Source organism: Odocoileus virginianus, chromosome 12 (genome assembly GCF_023699985.2).
Source record: "Odocoileus virginianus isolate 20LAN1187 ecotype Illinois chromosome 12, Ovbor_1.2, whole genome shotgun sequence".
NCBI lineage: Eukaryota > Metazoa > Chordata > Mammalia > Artiodactyla > Cervidae > Odocoileus > Odocoileus virginianus.
The window spans coordinates 44,486,115-44,508,482 of record NC_069685.1 but is presented as its reverse complement, the minus strand read 5'-3'; the positions used below and the strand labels follow the sequence as shown (position 1 = coordinate 44,508,482).

Here is a 22,368-nt window from a genome sequence, read left to right as displayed (position 1 = left end):
TTAAGTCATGGTTATTTTACAGCAGCCAAAGTCGTCCTCTCTGATGCCCCCTTGCTCTCCCAAATCCATTCGCTACATACAGCCAGAGTGCTTTCTAAAAACATTCATCAGCACAGCGACTGCTGTGCTGAAAGCCTTTCAGTGACTCCCTATCACATTTAAATATCCACCTCTGTACTCTAGCTTACAAGCCTCCACATGACCTTGAGCTCAACTCAAAGTATTCTCTCTTCAGGGACTCATTATGGTCCAGGTGAGCTGGCCTTCCTTCTGTCTCTAACATCTCAACAAAAGGTAACACATATCATATAAGTGATATTATATGGTATTTGTCTTTCCCTTCCTGGCTTACTTGACTCAGTATGATAATCACTGTGTGCATCCATGTTGCTGCAAATGGCATCATTTCATTCTGTTTTATGGCCGAGAAGCATTCCATTGTATGTATGTATCACTTCTTCTTTATGCACTCATCTGTGGATGGACATTTAGGTTGTTTCCATGTCTTGGCTGTTGTGAATAGTGTTGCCGTGAACATAGCGGGACGTGTATCTTTTTGAATTATAGTTTTTTCTGGTTATATTTCCAGGAGTGAGACAGCTGGATCTGGCACAAATGAACCTATCTATAAAACAGAAACAGACTCATAGACCTAGAGAAGAGACTTGTGGCTGCCAAGGGGGACTTAGGGGAGGAAGGGGGATGGACTGGGACTTTGGGATTGGTAGATGCAAAGTATTGCATTTAGAATGAATAAACAATAAGATTCTAATGTACAGCACAGGGAACTATATTCAATATCCTGTCACAAACTATAATGGAAAAGAATATAAAAAGAATGTCTGTATGTATATAACTGCCTCACTTTGCTGTGAAGCAGAGGTTGGCACAACATTGTCAATCAAACAAACATCAACAAAAAAGAATATGTAGCACAAATGAGTAGATGGACACAATGATATCAGATTTCAAATACTTCTCAACAAACATATAATGAACAAAAATAAAGTAAAAATGAAAATAAACAGCAAAAGGTCTATTTAGTGACAACTCTCCTAAACAGGGAAATCAAGTCAAAGATGAAATGATGCAACTTTCTCTGGAAAAGGGACTCAAAGCGCTCCTAATACAAAAGACTAGGGAATCAGGACCCTGAAGACTTTAAGTTCCAGAGGAAGATGCTCAGAGGGAACAAGTAAAAAACTCCTCAGATCACCTATGTTTTATGCATTTTTAATGCAATTTATTCATTTCAAGAATTAGGCAGTATCCCCCAATATTCAGAGCAGCATTATTCACAATAGCCAAGACATGGAAACTACCTATGTGTCCAACCACAGATGAGTAGATAAAGAAGATGTGGTGTATATAAACAACAGAATATGTCTCAGCCATAAAAGGGAACAAAATTTTGCCATTTGCAGCAACATGGAAGAACTTGGAAGGCATTATGCTAAGTGAAATAAGTCAGACAGAGAAAGACATATATTGTATGATATCACTTACATGTGGAATCTAAAACAATACAAACAGGCTAGTGAATACAACAAAAAAGAAGCAGCCTCATGGGTCTAGAGAACAATCTAGGTTACCAGCTGGGAGAGGTGGTGAACAGGTGATACAGGGGTAAGAGAGAGGGAAGTAGGAGGTATTGGCTGTAAGGTAGGCTCAAAGACTTATTGTTACAACATGGGGAATATAGCCGATACTTTGTAATAACTGTAAATGGAGTGTAACTGTTTAAAATTATTTAAAAAAAAAGAATCAGTGAGCATCTACACATTGCCTAGCACTCTTCTTATCTTGGGAAACATGGGGACTGGGAACATTCCCTTTCCTGAAAGACTTTACAATGTAATTGCTAGGGAATTATTTATCTTTTGCATTTAGTAACTAAGTGATTGTAATAAGAGCAAACATTTATTGTATGCTTGAGTTCACTGGGCACTCTTCCAGGCCCTCTTGAATTATCACTTTTTCTTACATCAACCTTATGAGTATTATCTCTTTCATCCTTTGTAGATGAGGATACTGAGCCAGAGTGAAATTAGCATGGTTGCATAGCTAATAATGGCAACCCACTCCAGTATTCTTGTCTGGGAAATCCTATGGACAGAGGAGCCTGGTGGGCTACAGTCCATGGGGTCGCAAAGAGTCCGACACGACTGAGTGATTAAACAACAACAATAGCCGGTAAAAGGAGACCAAGATAAATGTATATTTTATTTTGCTTCCCAGGAGGCTCATAAAGATGAACACAGAATGGAAAACAGGTGCTAGGATTAGGAATGACTCCAAGCCTCAGTTTCCTCATCTGGAAATGGAGAGGGATTGTTTCAAATACTGCTCATTGCCTTGAAATATCTAATCTCATGTTGTTTCCTTGTAACAGAACATGAGCAATGTGCCATGCTAAAAAGGAGACTTATCAGTCCTCCTTCCAACTAACTATGCCCATATCACCAAGTTCTTGCTCATTGGATACACAGAGAAATATTATATTGGCTTCCTATGAAGACTTCTTGAAAGGGAAAATGAACTGATCCAATTCTCTATCTCTTACTTTTTCTGGTTGGCAGAATACAGATATGCTGGCTGCATCCCAGTAGCCATTTTGTACCATAAGGTAACCATGAAGATAGAATGTATGCTCTCGAGTGCTGAAGCAGAAATAAAGATGAAGACTGAGTCTCAGATAGCATGGGGTGATATACCAGCCCTGCACTAAAAACCTTAGTTCTTTCACATGAAAGAAAAACACTTGTCTTAAAGTGACTATTGGCCTGGGTAAAGTGGAGTGAGTGGGGAGGGCTAAGTTTGGAGTTAAGGTTAGGGCTTGTCTGCAGTCAAATGCAATTCCTAACTGATAAAAACTGACAATCCTCTAGCTCTGCCACTACACACACTTCTACCATTACACGTATGGCAGGCAGAAAGGGTGATGCAAGGGGAGAACAGTTTCAGAGACCAGAGAGACAGAAAGTGGATTCATGTGAGCAGGGATTCATGTAGGTTATGAAGAACAGTGGGGTTTGAAACAGGCTGACAGTCTAGGCAGAAGAAATGCTGAACTCGGGAAGCCAAGCAGACTGTCTGATGCTGAGCCAAGCAACAGAAGCTGTGCAGTGTATGGCTAAAAGCTCATCAGACTAAAGGTGCTGAAAAGAGGAACAAATTCAAATAATGACTTATTCAAGACAAATGGTCTTGCCATTGCCAGTAATAGAACCACTAATAGCCTAAACGAAGGAGTGCTGCTGTCACATATGAAATAATGTACCAGGGGAGATTTGGAGCCTTTAAAATATAATAAAAGAAATAGTTAATAGTTAATAAGAGCCCTTATCAACTGTAGGACCCCAACACCTTTACATCGCCTAATGAACAGCATAATAACCAACTTAGTGTCACTAGGCAACTGTCCATGTTACCTTGTACTGAAAGATTGATTCCTGACATCCTTTCATGGCCCCATAATAATGCTTGTCAATAATTCCTAATAGATGGTGAGGGGGAGACATGAGGCTGTCAGTGGATAGGTCAACCAATCCTTCACTTCCAACAGTAAAAGTACTTTTGTAACATGAGGAAGCTCAAAGTACTCTCAGCAGACTCTCAATCCCAAGCATTTGCACTGTGAAAACTCACATTAGGAAAACATATTATTTCTTTGTAGAAAGACCCCAGGAAAATGTAAGGCTAAACAAGGCATTGATGTGTTTGTTGAGGTCAACCTGGGTGGTTAGTTGGGAATACAGGCAGTGTGGTCCATTGAATAGCAACCAGGGGGCGGGTCCGACTAAGGATGAAAGCACATCTCTGTTCCACAAATCCTAGGAAACACATGGACTGACTTAGAGACCTAAATCTTCTTCAAGTTACAAATAGATGGCCTGTGAATGGATTATAGCTAACCGTTTCCTGGACAAGCTTGATTTAAAATAAAATCAGTTCTCACAAGAAGGAGTTGATGGTTCACACTAAAATTATTTGGATGTTTTCTGTTGAAAAGTCAGTAGGTCTTAAGAATTCAGACATTTCCTTGGCTTTCCTGCATGGCTTTCCTGTTGGCTAGGCCTTTTCACTAGGTATTTGTCAAGTCACTTGTCACCTTTCACTCAGATGCTAGATCCGTTTGGTCTCTGCAGGTATACGTGTTTAAGATCCTTGAATAGTCTCCAGTGTATCATACAAATGCCTGGATAAAATCATCAATACTTTTCTTATCGTGGAAGACCCAAATCTAATGTCTGGACTTTGATTATTTTCTAAATAATATTTTAAAGAGATATATAAGTATGTATTTAGAATCAGCAACTTGCAGTAACTTTGTCAGTTTTCCCTGACCCTGGTTCTGAGCTCACTGACATTTTCCCAGTGTGTTTAGGGCATGGGGTGATGCTTTGCCTTTCTCTGAGGTCTGTATTAACAGCCCGGGGCAGGGACTCTCTTACCATGGCCAGTGGGATGACTCCAATCAAGTCTTTCTGACTCACGTAGATCTTGGAGACACCCAAGTCAGATGTGATGTCTCCTGGATATTCAACCTGCCATGTGACAAGCTGTGTGGCCGGCTGGTCACTGGGCTCTTCAATTTCTACGTCGATCTGCATGACTTCATAGGAGGCACCATTTGCACTGAACAGAAGGAGAGAGGAGGAGAGAACAGCATTGAGGACGGGGTGGGCGCGCCTGGCAGGCAATAGACAATCTCCATGTGCACTTATACTATCTGTCAAAGAGTCTGTCGGAAAAACAATCTTCGATGACCATGGACAGATGAATGGACAAAGAAGATGTGATATATGCATATTATAATCTATATGATATATACATATATATTATACACACATTTATATAGAATAGAAAATTACTCAGTCATAAAAAATGAAATAAATGTTATCTGCAGCAATGTGGATAGACCTAGAGATTATTATACTAAGTGAAATATGTCAAAGACAAATATCATATGATTCATTTATATGTGAAATCTAAAAAAAAAAGATATAAATGAACTTGTTTACAAAACAGAAATAGACTCACAGACATAAAAACGAACTTACAGTTACCAAAGGGGAAGGGGTGGGGTAGGGAGGAAAGATAAATTAGGAGTTTGAGATTAACAGGTACACACTACTATATATATGACAGATAAACCACGTGGATTTACTGTATAGCAGAGGGAACTATATTCAATATCATGTAATAATCTATAATGAAAAATAATCTGAAAATACATATATACATATACATATATACATATGTACATATATACGTAAGATACATATATACGTATAACTTAATCACTTTGTTGTACACCTGAAACTAATACAACATTGTAAATCAACTATATACCAATGAAAAAAGAAAGGAAAAAAAGATATTCAATAGCCACAAGAACAGCCTTTAGAAGATTCACAGCCTTGGCCTGGCCTTAGACACCATTGCTCAAACTTCCCAGTCCTTGTTTCTTGTGAGCTGCTCAGAGTCCCCAGAACAGGTGTTTGTGGATGACTACATGAAACGTTGATTGAATTTCCTAAATCTTTCTTCCATGAGCTCCATCTAGGAGGACAGGATTCTTTCTCCCACTCCCAGAAATCTCTTTGCTGCCTATATTGGATTTTCCAAAGCCACAGTCCCTTCAAGTTGGATGCACAGAATTTTAAAGGTGTTTGAGGGTGATGTGGCTTTTTATTTCTGGTGGGAATGAGAAAGAAGTGCAGAGAATCAGAGATGAGCCATGAACAGAAGACTGGGGCTATGGGACCCACACGGATGAGCAAGGAGAAGTAGCCAGATGTTACCCAGAAACAGGAGTGATTATGACAGTGATTAGTTTTCAGACGTCTTGGGTTTTCTGTAAACACGTATCTGAAAATGAATCCAAGTCAGAATATCAGGATGATTTTTGCAGCTATTTTGGTTAGTTTAATTCACTGGCTACTTCTTCTTTTTTATAGTCAGCTTTTACAAAATGTCTGCTTTTCTAAGTGACAGGTGGAAAAGATGCAGATGTGGTGCCAACCACTCCCCGAGGGAAGATGTGAAGAAATACAGGTGAGGGTTCACCAAGGAGGCAGCAAGGAGAGATGTGTTTTAACCCTATGTGACCAAAGCCACTTCCACCTATCAGATCTGTCTCTAGAGATTGGAATTTCACATAATTGCAAAAATGATCACTGACCTTGACATTTAAGAGGACAAAAATTGGCCTTTAAGATATGAAAAAGCTATTGAAACATTTATCATACCATCAGACCCATGCAAATGTATCAATAAGAAGCTCGGAGATAAATGGTGGGGAACTTGGAACACGAGGAGGAGAAAGGCAAGAAAGAGAAGGAAGATCAGGTCTTCCCAGAGAGAGAGCACCAGTCACAGAGTAAACTTCCTGCATGAGCAGCGGCCTCTCACATGGAACAGGAGTAGCTACAGTGAACCGTGGGCAATGGTGAGAACAAAATGGCACTGGCTTTTATTTTATTTAATTAGTTAATTTATTCTTCATTTAAATTTTCTAGGTTTTATTGGAGTATCGTTGATGGACAATGTTGTGTTAGTTTCAGGTGTATAGCAAAGAGAATCAGTTACAAATCCATAATTCAAAAAGATACAAGCACTCCAGTGTTCATAGCAGAACTTTGTACAAGAGACAAGACAGAGAAACAACATAAATGCCCATTCATCACTGACAGATGAATGGATATGTGGTGTATATATACAGTGACTATTACTTTTTTATTACATAAAAAAGAACAAAACAATGCCGTGGCAGCAATATGGATAGACCTAAAGATGATCATACTAAGTGAAGTAAGTCAGAGAAAGACAAATATGTATCAGTTACATGTGGAATCTTAAAAAAAAATGTTACCAATGAACTTATTTACAAAAGAGAATAGCACCTGGTTTTTAAATCCTACAAGAATCACTCTCTCTTGGCTTCTGAAAGAAAGACGTTGAACTCTTTAAGAAACAGTGGCTGTGATAAGAATTAGAAACAAACTGGGTCAGCCACTGTGGATTGGTACCCTGAGTAGATTTCTTTTCCTAAAACACATGCCATTGCCTTTTTGCAATTCTGAAGGACAGTTTCCACAAGCACAGGAAAGTTGGGAAAGTGATACTAGAATGCATCCTGGTTTTTATATTTGGAATTTGCAAGCATTCCAGTATTCCTCTCCCATTCATGAAATGGGATAATCCTACTTTTGGCTGTTCTGAGCCTTGCCTTCTATGTTTAGTCACAGGGAAAGGGAAATTCACAGAGCAGAATTGGTAAAAGTTGAATTCAGAAACTCAACTCCACAGTGGAGGCACGTGGGAATTCCTTCAGAGTAGTAATTCCTTGTATGCAGTATCCTGACCCTACTCCATACTTTACACTGTTTTCTATCTCTCTCTTTTCTTCCCCCTTCCAGGTGTCCTAATCTCAAGAAAACTGAACAATTCCAGATTCCACTGGAATATGGGACTCTTCTTACTGCCACATCCCCACAATTTACTCACAGAGTTCACTTTATCAGAAATACCTTTATAAATCTCTCCATTTCGGCAAATTCTTCCCCTTCTGCAAGACCCATCTAAAATAACATCAGCAATATATATTTTTTTTACTTCTTGGGATATAGTTGTCTTACAATGCTGTGTTAGGTACAATGAAATGAATCAGCTACAAGTATACATACAGTCCCTCCTTCTTGGATTTCCCTCCCACCAGCCCCCTCATCTCACCCATCTAAGTCATCACAGAACACCAAGCTAGCTCCCTGTACTATATGGTAGCGTCTAATTAGTCATCTATTTTATACATAGTGGTGCATATATGTCAGTCCCCATCTCCCAATTCATCCCACCCCCTTTCCCCCAACCCCATGTTCATCCATCCATTCTCTAGGTCTGCATCTCTATTCCTGCTCTGCAAATAGGTTCATCTGTGCCATTTTTCTAGATTCCACATATATGCACTAAATATCTTTCTCTTTTGGACTTACTGCATTCTGTATGACAGCCTCTAGGTCTATCTAGAATGAAATGACCTAATTTCATTCTTTTTCATGACCTAGTAATATTCCATTGTACATACGTACCACATCTTTACCCATTCTCCAAAGAAGACATACGGATTGTCAAGAGGCACATGCAAAGATGTTCAATATCACTAATTATTAGAGAAATGCAGATCAAAACTACAGTGAGGTGCCATTCCACACTGGTCAGAATAACAACAATGTTTAAAATGCTCTATTTACTTCTTCTAATTTTACTCCTTCAGTAATCTTGCATGAATTCTCCTATCAAGTCTGATTTTCTCTTTGCCCTTAGATCCCTTGCCTGGCCAAAGGGTAAAGCAAACAGTTTCTTTAGAGCTAACTTTCTTCTATTTGATTTGCTGATGAAAACAACCTAGGTTGGAAACTCTTAATCTGGCAGCCAGAGCAAACTCTAGGAAGGTCATGTATTCTGAAATTGCGTGTTTTTCTTGAATGATTCCTTAGCAGGCAGAAGCTTCTCAGTATTTCTGAGGCACTAGGGTGTGCACCAAGTTCCTGACAGTTCCCTCTGTAAATTCTGTGTATGGTGATCTAGCTTTGGAAGAACCCATCTTGTGTGTCTTGGCAAATCACTGGAAATTTGAATTTTTATAACTTTTTGTAAATATTTAGCACTTGAGAGTTTCCAGAACTCTTCCACATTTGGCAATATTTATCACTTCTTCATGTTTAACTGGAAAGCTAAGGACTGTACCTTTGCAGTTGGAGTGTTTGGGTTTTAGCCTGAAATACTCTGAAAAGAGAAGTCATCCTTAGCCTGTTCCCAGAGTGCCTAGTGCAGAGGACAATACCTGATATCCACTGTTATAGAAGACAGACAAAGTACTGTGAAGTAGAAGCTTATGAAATATGTCTGCATATATTATATGCAGTGTTTCTCCACTTTACCCAGGGATTAGAAATACCTGGGGAGAACTTCACAAATAAACTAATGACCAGGCAACACTCCAAGTTCTGATTGTTTCTGAGTAGGGTGAGGCACAGGTTTTGTTTTTTCTTTTCTCTTCTCTTTTTTTTCTTTGTCATTTCCCTTTCTTTCTCTTTTTCTCCTTCTTTCTTTCTTCTCCTCCTCCACCCCTTTCCTTCCCCTTCCTCCTCCTTCTCTCTCTCCCCTCCCTTCCTTCCATCTTTCTCTCTCTCCTTTTATCCAGGTCATGCTATTATGCCACCACATCATGAGAAACTATGTTAGAAGTTTTAAAATTTAATTATATGGATACCCACACTCTTTGAAATATTTTGTATACAAAGGTATTTGAAATGGAATGTCCTAACTGAGTGAATTTGGGAAATATGGTCAGTGAAATCTGTGAAGACACAGATGAACCAAGAAGAAGAAACATTCATGGTTTCTGATGTCCATCAGTGTGAGAATGAGGAAGGAAAAGCAGAGAGTTCCAGCCAAGGGCGCCTGGGGGTCTGGACCAGCGTAAAGCATTCAGAGGCCGCTTTCAGTGGCCCTAGACCCAGTCCCACCCGTTCTGCCTCTTTTCTCCTTCCCTCAGTGTTAGCTGCTCAGGCGTGTCTGACTTTCTGTGAAACCACGAACTGGAGCTTGCCAGGTTCCTCCGTCCATGCAATTCTCCAGGCAAGAATACCAGAGTGGATAGCCATTCCCTTCTCCAAGGGATCTTCCTGACCCAGGGATCAAACCCAGGACTCCTGCATTGTAGACAGATTCTTTACCGCCACCAGGGAAGCTCCCTCCCCACAGAGACCGAGTTAAATAATTAGCAACAGGGATGGGCAATGCTCTATGTGTGAACTCCATCTGGAAGGCAGTATCGCTGTCGAGTTAGAGGAGAGTTTGCATGGAAAACAGTGCAGTCACCCATGGAGAGGCTCAGTTCTGGATCACATACGGACCTCAGAGCACTGTGGGCATGGAGCTGCCTGCAGGCTTAGATTCTTCCACTGGTGTGGCTCCCACCAGCATAGGAAGCCAAGAGCCACCTTCCTGCCCTGTCTTGCTTACAGCTGTCCTTTGCACACAAGACAGAAATGGAAGCAGGGTAGGGTAATGCACCCTCTCAGGGACTCCTCAGATCCCTACTGACTGGTTCCACCTCAATTGGCTTGGAGGCATCTCTTAGTAGTTCTCTCTCACAGAGAAGTTGGATAATATATCCTTGATTTGAGTAAGTGAGTGAATGAAGTCACTCAGTCGTGTCCGACTCTTTGCAACCCCATGGACTGTAGCCCACCAGGCTCCTCCATCCATGGGATTCTCCAGGCAAGAATACTGGAGTGGGTTGCCATTTCCTTCTCCAGGGGATCTTCCTGACCTAGGGATCAAACCCAGGTCTCCCGCATTGCAGGCAGACGATTTAACCTCTGAGCCACCAGGAACTCTTCTTATTTGCCCATAGCTTCCCCCTACATGGGCCACTTGGTGCATTGGATTCAAAATCTCAGTCTTTAATTTCTTAATTTTTAAAAAGTTTTATTTATTTTTGGCTGTGTTTGGTCTCCGTTGTCACACTTGGGGCTTTCTCTAGTTGTGGCGAGCGGGAGCTACTCTTTGTTGCAATGCATAGGCTTCTCATTGCAGAGGCTTTTCTGGTTGCAGAGCCTTCTCTGGTTGCGGAGCTTGGGTTCTAGTGCGTGGGCCCAGTAGTTCCGGGGCATGGGTTTAGTTGCCACTCGGCATGTGGAATCTTCATAGACCAGGGATCGGATCCATGTCCCCTGCTTTGGCAGGTGGATTCTTCACCACTGGACCACCAGGGAAGTCCCCAAATCTAAGTCTTTTAGATAAGTAATAAGGACCCACTGTGTAGCACAGGGACTGATATCCACTATCTTGTAACTTATAATGGAATCTAATTTGCAAAAACATTGAATCACTATGCTATAGACCTGATACCAACATATTGTAAATCAACTATACTTTAATAAAAATCAAAGTGTTTTTCACCTTTAAATAAAGACACATGGTTGTTGATATAGCCTGCTGTTGTTCAGTTGCTAAGTTGTGTCTGACTCTTTGCAACCCCATGGACTGTGGTCCACCAGGCACCCTTGTCCCTGGGATTTCCCAGGCAAAACTACTAGAGTGGGTTGCCATTTCCTTCTCCAGGGTATCTTCCTTACCCAGGGATTGAACCCACGTCTCCTGCATGGGAGGGTGATTTCTTTACCTCTGAGCCACCAGAGAAGCTCCGCCATAGCCTGAGGCTTCCCCAGATTTAAGGAAAAGAAAACACCCTTTCAGAAAACAAGGCTCTGGGTCAGCTCAGACAGTCAATGACCACATCCTCCAGGATCAAATGGAACCACCCCCAGTGTATCCCAAGGTCAAGGAAGGCATCACTCTCAAGCAAAGAGAAAATCTTCTTCTGGATGGACATGCTTCTTCTCCCAAAGTGATGGAATAATTACCACTCACTGAGCATTTTGAATGGGAGCTGTTTTAAGGGCATTTGATGTCTTATCTCTTGCTATCCTCATAGTATTCCAATAAATAGTTATTATTTACTCCCAGTTGGTGGATGAGGAATTTGGGATCAAGGAGGGTAAACCATCTGTCCAAGGTCACCCAGCTACTGAGAAAAGGATCCAGGAGATCTGGGTACAGGATGCCCAGTCTGCATCCCTGGGTTATAAACCCCTACCTCTTTCTCCACTGCCAGGACAGGTATGCTTATTAGCAATGAAGATCAGTGAAGCAACTTCTCAAACCCCGAGAGAAACACAAGTCAAGGCATTACACAGGGCTACCTCAAGACCCCAAACTGGATGCTTCCAGTGAATTCTGTATAGCCAAAACTGGAACATTTTTTGTAACAAGATGCTTTGATATGTGCTTGCCTTTAGGGTCTTCAGCCAACTATTTTAAGTTCCACAATGTGTCCATAAATTAGAACAGAGATGTGGAAACAAATTAGATACAGAGGCCTACCATCATCATTTGGAGAGATGAGAAACCATGCAGACACAGACCTCCCAGCATTAGAACAGTTAAGAGCTAAGTATTTGAGATGCAAGTCAATGCACGTTGACGTTACCTGTATTTTTTCTTCCAGTTTAGAAAATCAACATATTATGGTTAAAAAAAAAAAAGTGTGCCAACAATCAGAGTGCATTCTGTAACCAACCACGTGGACAACTGGTTTCCACCACAAGTGTGTGTCCTGGGTGATATGTTGGTGTGGATGGGGGGAAGCAGAGAGTGACATTTCATTTGCAACTTAGGTTTCTTTTTCCCAGATGGCACTCTAAAAGATAAATGAGTAAAACTGCTGGAAACAAAAGTAAAGCTGGAGAGAGGTCGCATCTAGTATCCGAATGACTGTGCCCCTAGGAAATAGTTTGAGATGTGTTCCAAAAACGTCAGGACACTTTCTAGAGGTCATGTGAATGAGAGCCACTTATGACCGGGGAGCAAATGGTGATGGACAGTGTCAGAGTTCCAACCAAGTCTCCTCATATTCCTTCATCATTTCCACATGCCTTACTCCTGGATTCTAAGTGCTTTTTCTTTTGAAATTTTACTTTTTTTATTATTTACACAATTTTTAAAGGTTATTTTCCATTTATAGTTATTACAAAATTAGCAACTATATTCTTTGTGTTATCCGGTGAATCCATGAGCCCATCTTACACCCAATAGCTTATACTACCCACCCCCTCCCTCTGTGTTGCCCCTCCCCCTTCCTTCTCCCCACTGGTAACCACTAGTTTGTTCTCTATATCTGTGACTGCTTCTTTTTAAAATTATATTCACTAGTTTGCTGTAAATCTTTTTAGATTTCACATATAGGTGATATTATGTATTATTTAGGAGAAGGAAATGGTGACCCACTCCAGTATTCTTGCCTGGGGAATCCCATGGACAGAGGAGCTTGGCAGGCTATAGTCCACGGGGTTGCAAAAGAGTCAGACATGGCTCAGCGACTAAACAACAACAACATACAGTATTTGTCTTTCTTTGACTTATTTCACTAAGCATAATACCCTCTGGGTCTATCCATGTTGCTGCAAATGGAAAAATGTCATTCATTTTTGTGACTGAGTACTATTCCATTAGGATTTTCCAGGTGGTGCAGTGGTAAAGAATCTGCCCCCCAGAGCAGGAGATGCAACAGACATGGGTTCGATCCCTGGGTCAGGAAGATCCCCTGGAGGAGGGCACGGCAACCCACTCCAGTCTTCTTGCCTGGAGAATCCCATGGACAGAGGAGCCTGGTGGGCTAGAGTCCATGGGGTCTCAAAGAGTCAAACACAACTGAGCACGCACACTTGTACTGTACCATTCCACTGTATGTATGTACTACATCTTCTTTATTCATTCATCAGTTGAAGGCCACTTAGGTTGTCTCATGTCTTGGCTATTGTAAATAATGTTCCCATGAACACCGGAGTGCATGTATCTTTTCAAATTACTGTTTTTGTTTCTTTCAGATATATACCCAGGAGTGGGATTGCTGGGTCATATGGTAGTTCTATTTCCATTTCTTGAGAGCCTTCTATACTTTTTTCCGCTATGGCTGCACCAGTTTACATCCCCGCCCACAGTGTAGGAGGGTTCCCTTTTCTCCACATCTAAGTGCTTTCATTTGTAATGATATCTACCTGTGACTTGCCCTGGATGGCTTTTCTTGAGTTTCTGGAGCCATCTTGCCCACAAATACAAGGGCTGCACGTGCTGTAGAGATCACTACCCTTGGAGGTTGCCCTTGGGCAGAGTCTGATGGTGCAGAAGGTGAGCCCTCACCTTCTGAATCAGCTGCAGGCACTGAGCATGCTCCATGGGCTCCCTATGGGGTTAGGCTAAAACCACCCTGCACGTGACTTCGAAAACAGCGTGAGTGCCTGGGTTCTTCTCTCCTTCTCCTCTCCCTGATCTCTTATTGGTTTATTGGGGACATTTCCTTTATAAATCACACACAGTCTTGTCTCAGGATCTGCTTGTTGGGAAACTGAAGGAATTTTTCAAGTAAAGAAGACACCACGGGCAAATGACAAATGCTATGTGAATGATTCTATCAATCAACGAGATGTGAGGAATGAGTGAAGGGGTGGAGGAGCCATTAGTCCAGGCACTAGCCCTTTCCAGCTCCACTTGCAGGCATCCTTCTGACCAAGCCAGTACTTGTCTGCAGTGGCATTTTGGAACTTTGCATCAAATCCAGACATGGGCAACCAGATGTCTCTGAAATGCAAGTGCCATGGACTTCTTTTTCCTTCCCTTCACATCTCATGTTCAAGATTAAAATAAGGCTATTACTCAAAGAAATTGGTTTTTCTCAGATATTATCACAGGATGAAAGTTTTCCATTACTGACATCTTTTTTCTAACTTTTTCATTAATATTTCAAAATGAAAACCTCTCATTAGGAGGTAAAATATACACAATCCCTTTAATGTATGTACTTTATAATTAGGGCTTCCCTGGTGTCTCAGTGGTAAACAATCCACCTGCCAATGCAGGAGACGTGGGTTTGATCCCTGAGCCGGGAAGATCCCCTGAAGAAGGAAATGGCAACCTACTCCACTATTCTTGCTTGGAGAATTCCATGGACAGAGGAGCCTGGCGGGCTACAGTCCATGGGGTCACAAAGAGTCAGACTGAGTGATTGAGCTTGCATGCACCTTATAACGAAGTCTTATTATAAATTTGCCCCCATAAATTTGTTTTCTCACATCTTCTGTTTCTACCTTATAATACTCTGAGGTCGGGTAACCAGAGTACTTCTGGAGAAGCAAAATGGAAAAACTTGCAGCTTGAACCAAATTATGCTGCATTTCCTCCTTTTATCTAAGCTTTCTTGCTCTCCCTGTCAATATTTACTTTATCCATTCACTCACTCAAGTGATATGTCAGGAATTCTTCTTATTTACTGGACACTGCTGGGTGATAGAGATGCAGATACAAAAGTTAGCTTAAAAAGATGGAGAGCCAGAGAGGTCGCCCAGGCTGAGCTGATACATCTCCTTCCACCTCCACATACACTGACATCATTTTAGTAGCTTGACTTTGACTGGAGTGGAAATATTTTCTTTTCTAAAATTTTGTATTGGGGTATAGTTGATTTATAATTTTGTGTTACTTTCTGCTGTATAGCAGTGCATCAATTGTATGCATATACATTTGCATATACATTTTAAGATTCTTCTCCCATACAGGCCATTATAGAGTACTCAGTAGAGTGCCCTGTGCTGTCTAGTAGGTGGTTATTAGTTATCGATTTTACATATAGTAGTGTGTATATGTCCATCCCAGTCTCCCAATTTAACCCTCCTCCGCCTACCCTCTGGTAACCATAGGTTTGTTTTCCACATCTGTAACTCTATTTCTGTTTTGTAAATAAGTTCATTTGTACCCTTTATTTAGATTCCACATGTCCATGGTGTCATATGATTATTCATCTTTATCTGCTTGACTTATTTCATTCTGCATGACAGTCTCTAGGTCCATCCATCTTGCTGCAAATGGCATTATTTTGTTCCTTTTTATGGCTGAGTAATACTCCATGGTATATATATATACCACACCTTCCCTATCCATCCCTCTGTCAATGGTCATTTAGGTTACTTTCATGTACTGGCTATTAGGCATAGTGCTGCAATGAACATAGGGGTGCATGTATCTTTCCAAATTATGGTTTTCTCCAGATCTATCGCAGAAGCAAATGATGACCCACTCCAGTATTCTGGCCTGGAAAATTCCATGGACAGAGGAGCTTGGCAGGCTACCGTCCATGGGGTGACAGAGTTGGACACAGCTGAGCACACACACTGGATATGTGCCCAGGAGTGTGGCTGAGAGATCACACAGTGACTCCATTCTGCCTTTTAAGGACCCTCTATACTGTTCTTCACAGTGGCTGCACCAATTTACATTCCCACCAACAGTGCAGGAGGGTTCTGTGGTTGGGGGAGTAGTCACACCATGGAAACTGGCAAATGTCATAATCCAGGGTTCCCTCTTAGCCCCCAAAGAGCAGATGGATGAAGATTCTTGCTCTTCCAGAGCATACATTCTAGTGAGGAAGACGGATATGAAATAAATGATCCAGTCAACAAATGTAAGTTAGCCACTGTAAGAAGAGGTGAGAAACAGAAGCAGCTGGTGAAATGAGAGCTATGTTAGAGGACTTTGGTGTACTCAGGGAGATAAGGATATGTTTCTTGGTGTAACAAGCCTTGGCCTGTGATCTCCAGGCCAAGTTCCAGGTCAGTTTCCAGGCAGAAAGAATTGCAACAAATGCCCTGAGTTTGGAGGGAGCATGGTGGGTTGAAGAAAACAAAAGAAACCAGTGTGACTGGAACAGGCAGAGGGCTTAGAACTGAGGCATGAGAGATACAGCTGAAGGGTGGGTAGAGGGAGAGAGTCCTTGTAGCCACATTCTGACTTGTTTGTGTTTTTTTTTCCCAGAGTCAGCAAACTATGGTCAGTGGTCAAATCCAGCCAAAGCTTGTCTGTGCATAGATCTGGGCTAAAAGCAGCTTTGCCATTTTTAAACATTGTTTAAAAAGAAACAAGATTATGCAGGCCAGAAAGCATATGGCCCACAAAGCCAAAAATATTTACTATCTTACCCCTTATGGGAAAAGTTTGCAAATCTCTTTATCATAAGAGAAATGGGAAATTATTAAACCTTTAAAAAATAATAAACTAACATTGATTTCAATATGTAAATGCTTGGAAATAATCATCACTGGAAGTTAGGAGGTGGGGAAATATTTATTCCCAAGGAAGAAAAATAAATTTGGATTTAAGAGTTGATCTGAGACTGTTCTGAATGAGAAAAACGGGAAACGAAAAAACACAAGTGTACGCACAAGCCCTGGAATAAAAACTGTACCTAGGATAAGAATTCACAGACCAGACTTATTGTTATAAGATAACTAAAAAAGTACAGAATGACACAGAGAATTATATTCAGTACTCTATGATTAAACCATAATGGAAAAGAATACTAAAAAAAAAAAGAATGTATATGTGTGTACACCTGAATCACTGCTGTGTAGCAGAAATTAACACAACCCTGTGAGTCAACAATACTTCAATGTTAAAAAAGTGCAGAATGATCTTAATTGAACTAGGAACAATAAGTCAAGCTAAATTATAGATCTCTGAAATAGGGAAAAGTGAAAAAAAGTCACACTCTTTCAGATGAGTTATGAGTCCTACGAAAATGTCTGCAGAACATTAGAATTTCAAACTGCATAAGGGACATTCTTCATTGTGTGGAACCATCTGTCATTCTGGGCCCCACCTACAGGTGCTGAAAGCAAACCCCAACCATCATGATGACTATTACTATGCTAAACCACACTCAACACTCTCTAAAGAGAAGCACAGACCTGCTGTGTGCCTACGATCTTATGTGTTTTTTCTGTCTTTAAGAAGTCCTTCTGTAAACCAGGTGGGGTTCAGAAATGGCTATCTCCTTTCTTTTTTTCAGTTGCACATCCTATTTTTAGCACTGAGAGCCTTCATGTAAAAGCATGAGTGTAGGATCAATGGGGAAGAAGTTGGGGAATGAATGAAACAAGAAGAGGCCTTTGGATGGGGGGAGGCAGTGATTACTTGCTCATATCATCATGTGGCAGGGGGCAAGTTCCCCTGAAACTCATGACCACACCTACCCTCCATCTGAGCACCCAATGAACGTTCCTGACCAGAGTATGCTGGGTGGGTTTGCAGTGGGAATGCAGGTGGAGGGTGCTCCACGTCAGGCCATGATGGGCGGAGGTCAGGAAAGGCTGCTATAAGGAAGTCAATCCAAGAAGAAACGAAGACTCCCCCGGAAAAGTGGCCACCACCTTCTTGATCAAGCCATTTCTTATCCCTCACCTGGATGCCTCCCACTGTAGAGTTTGGGTTTTGTCTTCATTGTTCTGATGACAAAGGTGACTTGTAGAGTCTGCATGTCAGCATATAGCTCCTTCCTGGATAGGCCCATTGCTGGGGTCTGATGGAAGGGACTATAGGGGTCAAGCATTCAAACCATGAATGGGTTTGTCCTTGTCTAGAAACACAAATTTCCCTAGTGGCTCAGATGGTAAAGAATCCACCTGCAATGCAGGAGATCTGGGTTCAGTCCCTGGGTTGGGAAGATCCCCTGGAGGAGGGCATGGCAACCAACCCCAGTATTCTTGTCTGGAGAGTCCCATGGGCAGAGGAGCCTGATGGGCTACAGTTCATGGGTCACAAAGAGTCAGACGCAACTGAGCGACTGAGCACACACAGAGAAACACAAATGAACTTTCGTTGTCCGGGCATCCAGGGCACACCATTACACACCATTACCCCTGCCAAAGCAGCCCTAGAGTCCCAAGTCTCAATAGGATCTCATCACAAGGGGGGAAGGTTTGAAAACACCATGATAGCGACAGTGCTGAGAATGGATCACAGGTGAATCAGAGAACACCAGGTAGAAATGTAAAGAAACAAGGCTGCGGGAGAGACACACTTAAGCTTGGGTAGGCAGTGGGAATTTGCAGGACTGAGGCTCATAGTGTATATATATGAATTTCTGTCTTGATAGTTTTAGGTTTTTTTTCCATTTTATTAAACTTTTTTAAACTAAAACTTTTTGTTTTGTACTGCAGTATAGCCGATTAACAACGCTGTGATAGTTTCAGGCGGACAGCAAAGGGACTCACGCCATACACATACACGTATCCATTCTCCCCCAAGCTCCCTTCTGCCCAAGTTGCCGCTTAACATTGAGCAGAGTTCCCTGTGCGAAGTTGCTCCTGGTGGCTCAGTCAGTAAAGAATCCACCTGCAATGCAGGAGACCCGGGTTCTATCCTTGGGTCAGAAAGATTTCCTGGAGAAGGAAATGGCAACCCACTCCAGGATTCTTGCCTGGTGAATTCCATGGAGAGAAGAGCCTGGTAGGTGAGAGTCCACGAGGATGCAAGAGTTGGACACAATTTAGCAACTAAACCACCACCACCACCCTGCACTATACAGGAAGTTCCTGTTGGTTATCCATTTTAAATGTAGCGCTGTGTACCTGTTCATCCCAAATCTGTGTTGATTTTTTAAACTCCTGTTGATAGGGTCACCATCTTCCTGCCCAAAGACTGTGAAGACACTAGTTATCACCTACTATTGCAGGTTTGCCCGAAAAAAAAAAATATACCACAAATATAATCACAAACACATGCAGACATACAGACCAGGTTTCCCTACAGCAAGGAAGGGAAAATGAGGAATCAGAAGGCTGGGAAGATAGCAGAAGAAATACAAGGGCCCTGTGATGCCGTTGATGGAAATGTAGACCTCATTCAGTGATCTCTCTAAACTCAGCATCTGCATCCTAAATGTCCATCATAAATGTCACTGTTGTGTGAACTCATATAGAGAATGGATAAACAACAAGGTCCTACTGTATAGCACAGGAAACTATACTCAATATCCTGTGATAAACCACCATGGAAAAGAATATGACAAAGAATGTATATATGTGTGTAACTGAATCACTTTGGTATACAGTAGAAATTAAATCAAATATTGAAGTAAAAAATTAAATGTCATCACTGATTGCTCTTTGTATATAAAACACAATCACATGCAAACACCATGCAAATCTACTGCAAAGGGATACTTTTAATTTTTAAAAAACTGTCATATTTAATAAAATCCACCAATGTAATTTTGGAGAGAATTGCTTGCATTACTTGATTCACACATGAAATGACTGACCAAAAAAAGGTTTGGCAGAGTTAAACATGTTAGTGTTTGAAAATCAACAAGGATGATGACCATTTAGGAATGTCGAAAACATGATGTAACAAAGGTAAAATATAAGTCTTTAAGAGAAGTTAATGAAAACCTAGATTACTTTTAAAAAATTGATCAAAACTGAAAGAAGTTCCCCCTCCCCCAAAGATTACTTCTCCCACTCAATGAATACTGGTTCAGTCTATATCTGAGAATAAGACCATAACTCTAACTTTTATATATTTAAGGTGAAATAACCTGATCTTCTCTGTCTTCAGCTTCATTTATAAATTGTAAGTTCCTAGTCAAACTCATTTTAAACTACTTTTACTATGACATCTCAACCTCTATTTGACATAGATGGACTTTCCTGGAAGTATAGTTGATTTACAAGGTTGTGTTAGTTTCAGGTGTAGAGCAAAGTGAATCAGTTATACACATACATATATCTTTTCCAGGTTCTTTTCTTATGTAGGTTATTACAGAATATTGAGCAGAGTTCCCTGTGCTATAGAGTAGATACTTATTAGTTATCTATTTTATATATAGTAGTGTGTATATGACCTAGATGGACTTTAAATTCTTTTTTAAAGAGTACATATTGTCCTTAGTGAAAGAGGGTTTCCAATACTCATAGTAAAAGAGACATGGGACTGAAGCGGGAGGAATGGAGCGTCAGAATCCATGAGGAGGCCCTTCCTCGTTGTCCAGCCTCTAAGACTCCATGCTCCCAATGCAGGGGGCCCAGGGTTCGATCCCAAGCCAGGGAATTAGATCCCACATGTGGTAATGAAGACCTGGCACAGCCAAATTGAATTAAAAAATAAATACTAAAAAAAAAAAGGAGCCATTAAAAGTCTCTGCTCAAAATTAGGAAAGAAAGGCAAAATTCTATCTGAAAGTGAAATGTTCTCGGAGCAATCCTAGAAGTGCCTCCCCCACCCCCTCCTCCCATCAGAAAGTATTTTCCACATATGAGTTGGAAGTGCTGCTGCAGATAAATACAGAAAGAAAAATGCAATAAACTCTTTCCTCTCCATAGCCTGACATTTTCTTAAACATATTCACTTGCAGAGGGAGAGATAATTTATTTTATGTATTTATTTTTGTTGGGAGTATTATTTTTTACTTAAAACATCCAATTTGTAGGGCACAGTCACATTAGCATCCTTGCCAGGACTGCAGACGGGTAGAGATCAGAACTCGTCTGCGTAAACAGGTAATGAGAATGCCATCAACTCGGTCTGCTCAGCATCTCCGATGAAACCCTAGATGCGCTTTGGGCAGAACACACAAAATCAGAATACGGCGGAATTGGCAGGGAAGGGAAGCAACCCAGTTATGTGTAATTAACTCTAAATGTCTCAGTCTCTCCTCTTCGGGGACGGGGAAGAGGGTCTATCTGAAACACCAGCTCTGAGCACAGGTTCCTTCACTCTTTTCAGATTGACAACAGTACACGGTACAGTATTTCTCCCTCGTCTTTCCCCTCAATCATTTTTTAAAAGTATCTTCTGATGTGGACCATTTTTAAAGTCTTTATTGAATTTATTACAGTATTACTTCTGTTTTATGTTTCTTTGGAATTTTGGCCACGATGCTTGTGGGATCTTGGTTCCTGGACCATGGATTAAACCTGAACCCCTCTGCATCGAAAGGTGACATCTTAACCACTGGACCACCAGGGAAATCCTTGCTCTCAATAATTTTCAATGAAAAATATTTCCTCTGCAATCTACTGTATAGCACAGGAAACTAGATTCACTATCTTATAATAATTTATAATTTAAAAGAATCTGAAAAAGAATACATATATTATATATATATATAGCTGAATCACTGAACTACTGTGCTATACATCTGAAAGTAATCAATATTGTAAATCAACTACAGTTCAATATAAAAAAATTTCAAATTAGTATTTCAAAAATTTTAAAAAAGTTCCTCTAATTCCTCCACTTTAATGCATTTATTTGTTAAGAGAGCACACTAAGAAAAAACTGTCTATTAAGACTCTCTCTGAAGGCTATATCACCAGCCGGGTCAAAGGAAGACATTTTGGAATGAAATTCTTTGTGTCTTGACAAGGTTTTTAGTAACTCATCTTAGGAGCCGTGCTACAGCCCACAGGTAATGGCCAAAGAACTGTCTTCATCAGAAAAGCAAGGTTGGACTCCCTAAACAAGCACCTCTGACAGGTACATTGCATGCAAAATCTTAGCACAAAAATGTAACAACATCAGCTTGATCCTGGAAGTCACAATAAGCAGAGACAAATTTTCTTTAACTAGCCATGCAGCTAAGCATGCAGCTAAGCATGCAGCTAAATTTGTGGAGTACAGTCTCCATTCATATGAAAATACAAACAGGGCTATTAATTGATGGAGACTGGCTCTCCCAATGGTTTTCTCAACTCCCATCTGACATGACAAATGAAAGCTGAGAGGCTCAGATGCTTTATTCTCTTTTACAACAAAAAATAATTCAAATACGTATCTAGTGAATTTCTCCTCTGCAAGCGAGGGTTCTGTTTCTTTAGGCTTAGCCAGTCGATTCCCACATGACCAAGCCACACCACATCCCATGATCAGTTTGTAACGGTGCTCCAGCCTCTCACATGCTCTAGG

At 41.0% G+C, this 22,368-nt stretch overlaps 1 protein-coding gene across 3 annotated transcripts in view; it reads right to left on the bottom strand.

The window, feature by feature from the left end:
* The window catches only part of TMEM132D (transmembrane protein 132D), an 852,888-nt gene that overhangs the window by 262,456 nt on the left and 568,064 nt on the right, over positions 1–22,368 (bottom strand). For all 3 annotated transcript variants that reach the window (XM_070475067.1, XM_070475069.1, XM_070475068.1), the window contains one exon: positions 4,455–4,638. In XM_070475067.1, coding sequence (XP_070331168.1) covers positions 4,455–4,638 — 184 coding nt within the window. The remainder of the gene's footprint in view (positions 1–4,454; positions 4,639–22,368) is intronic.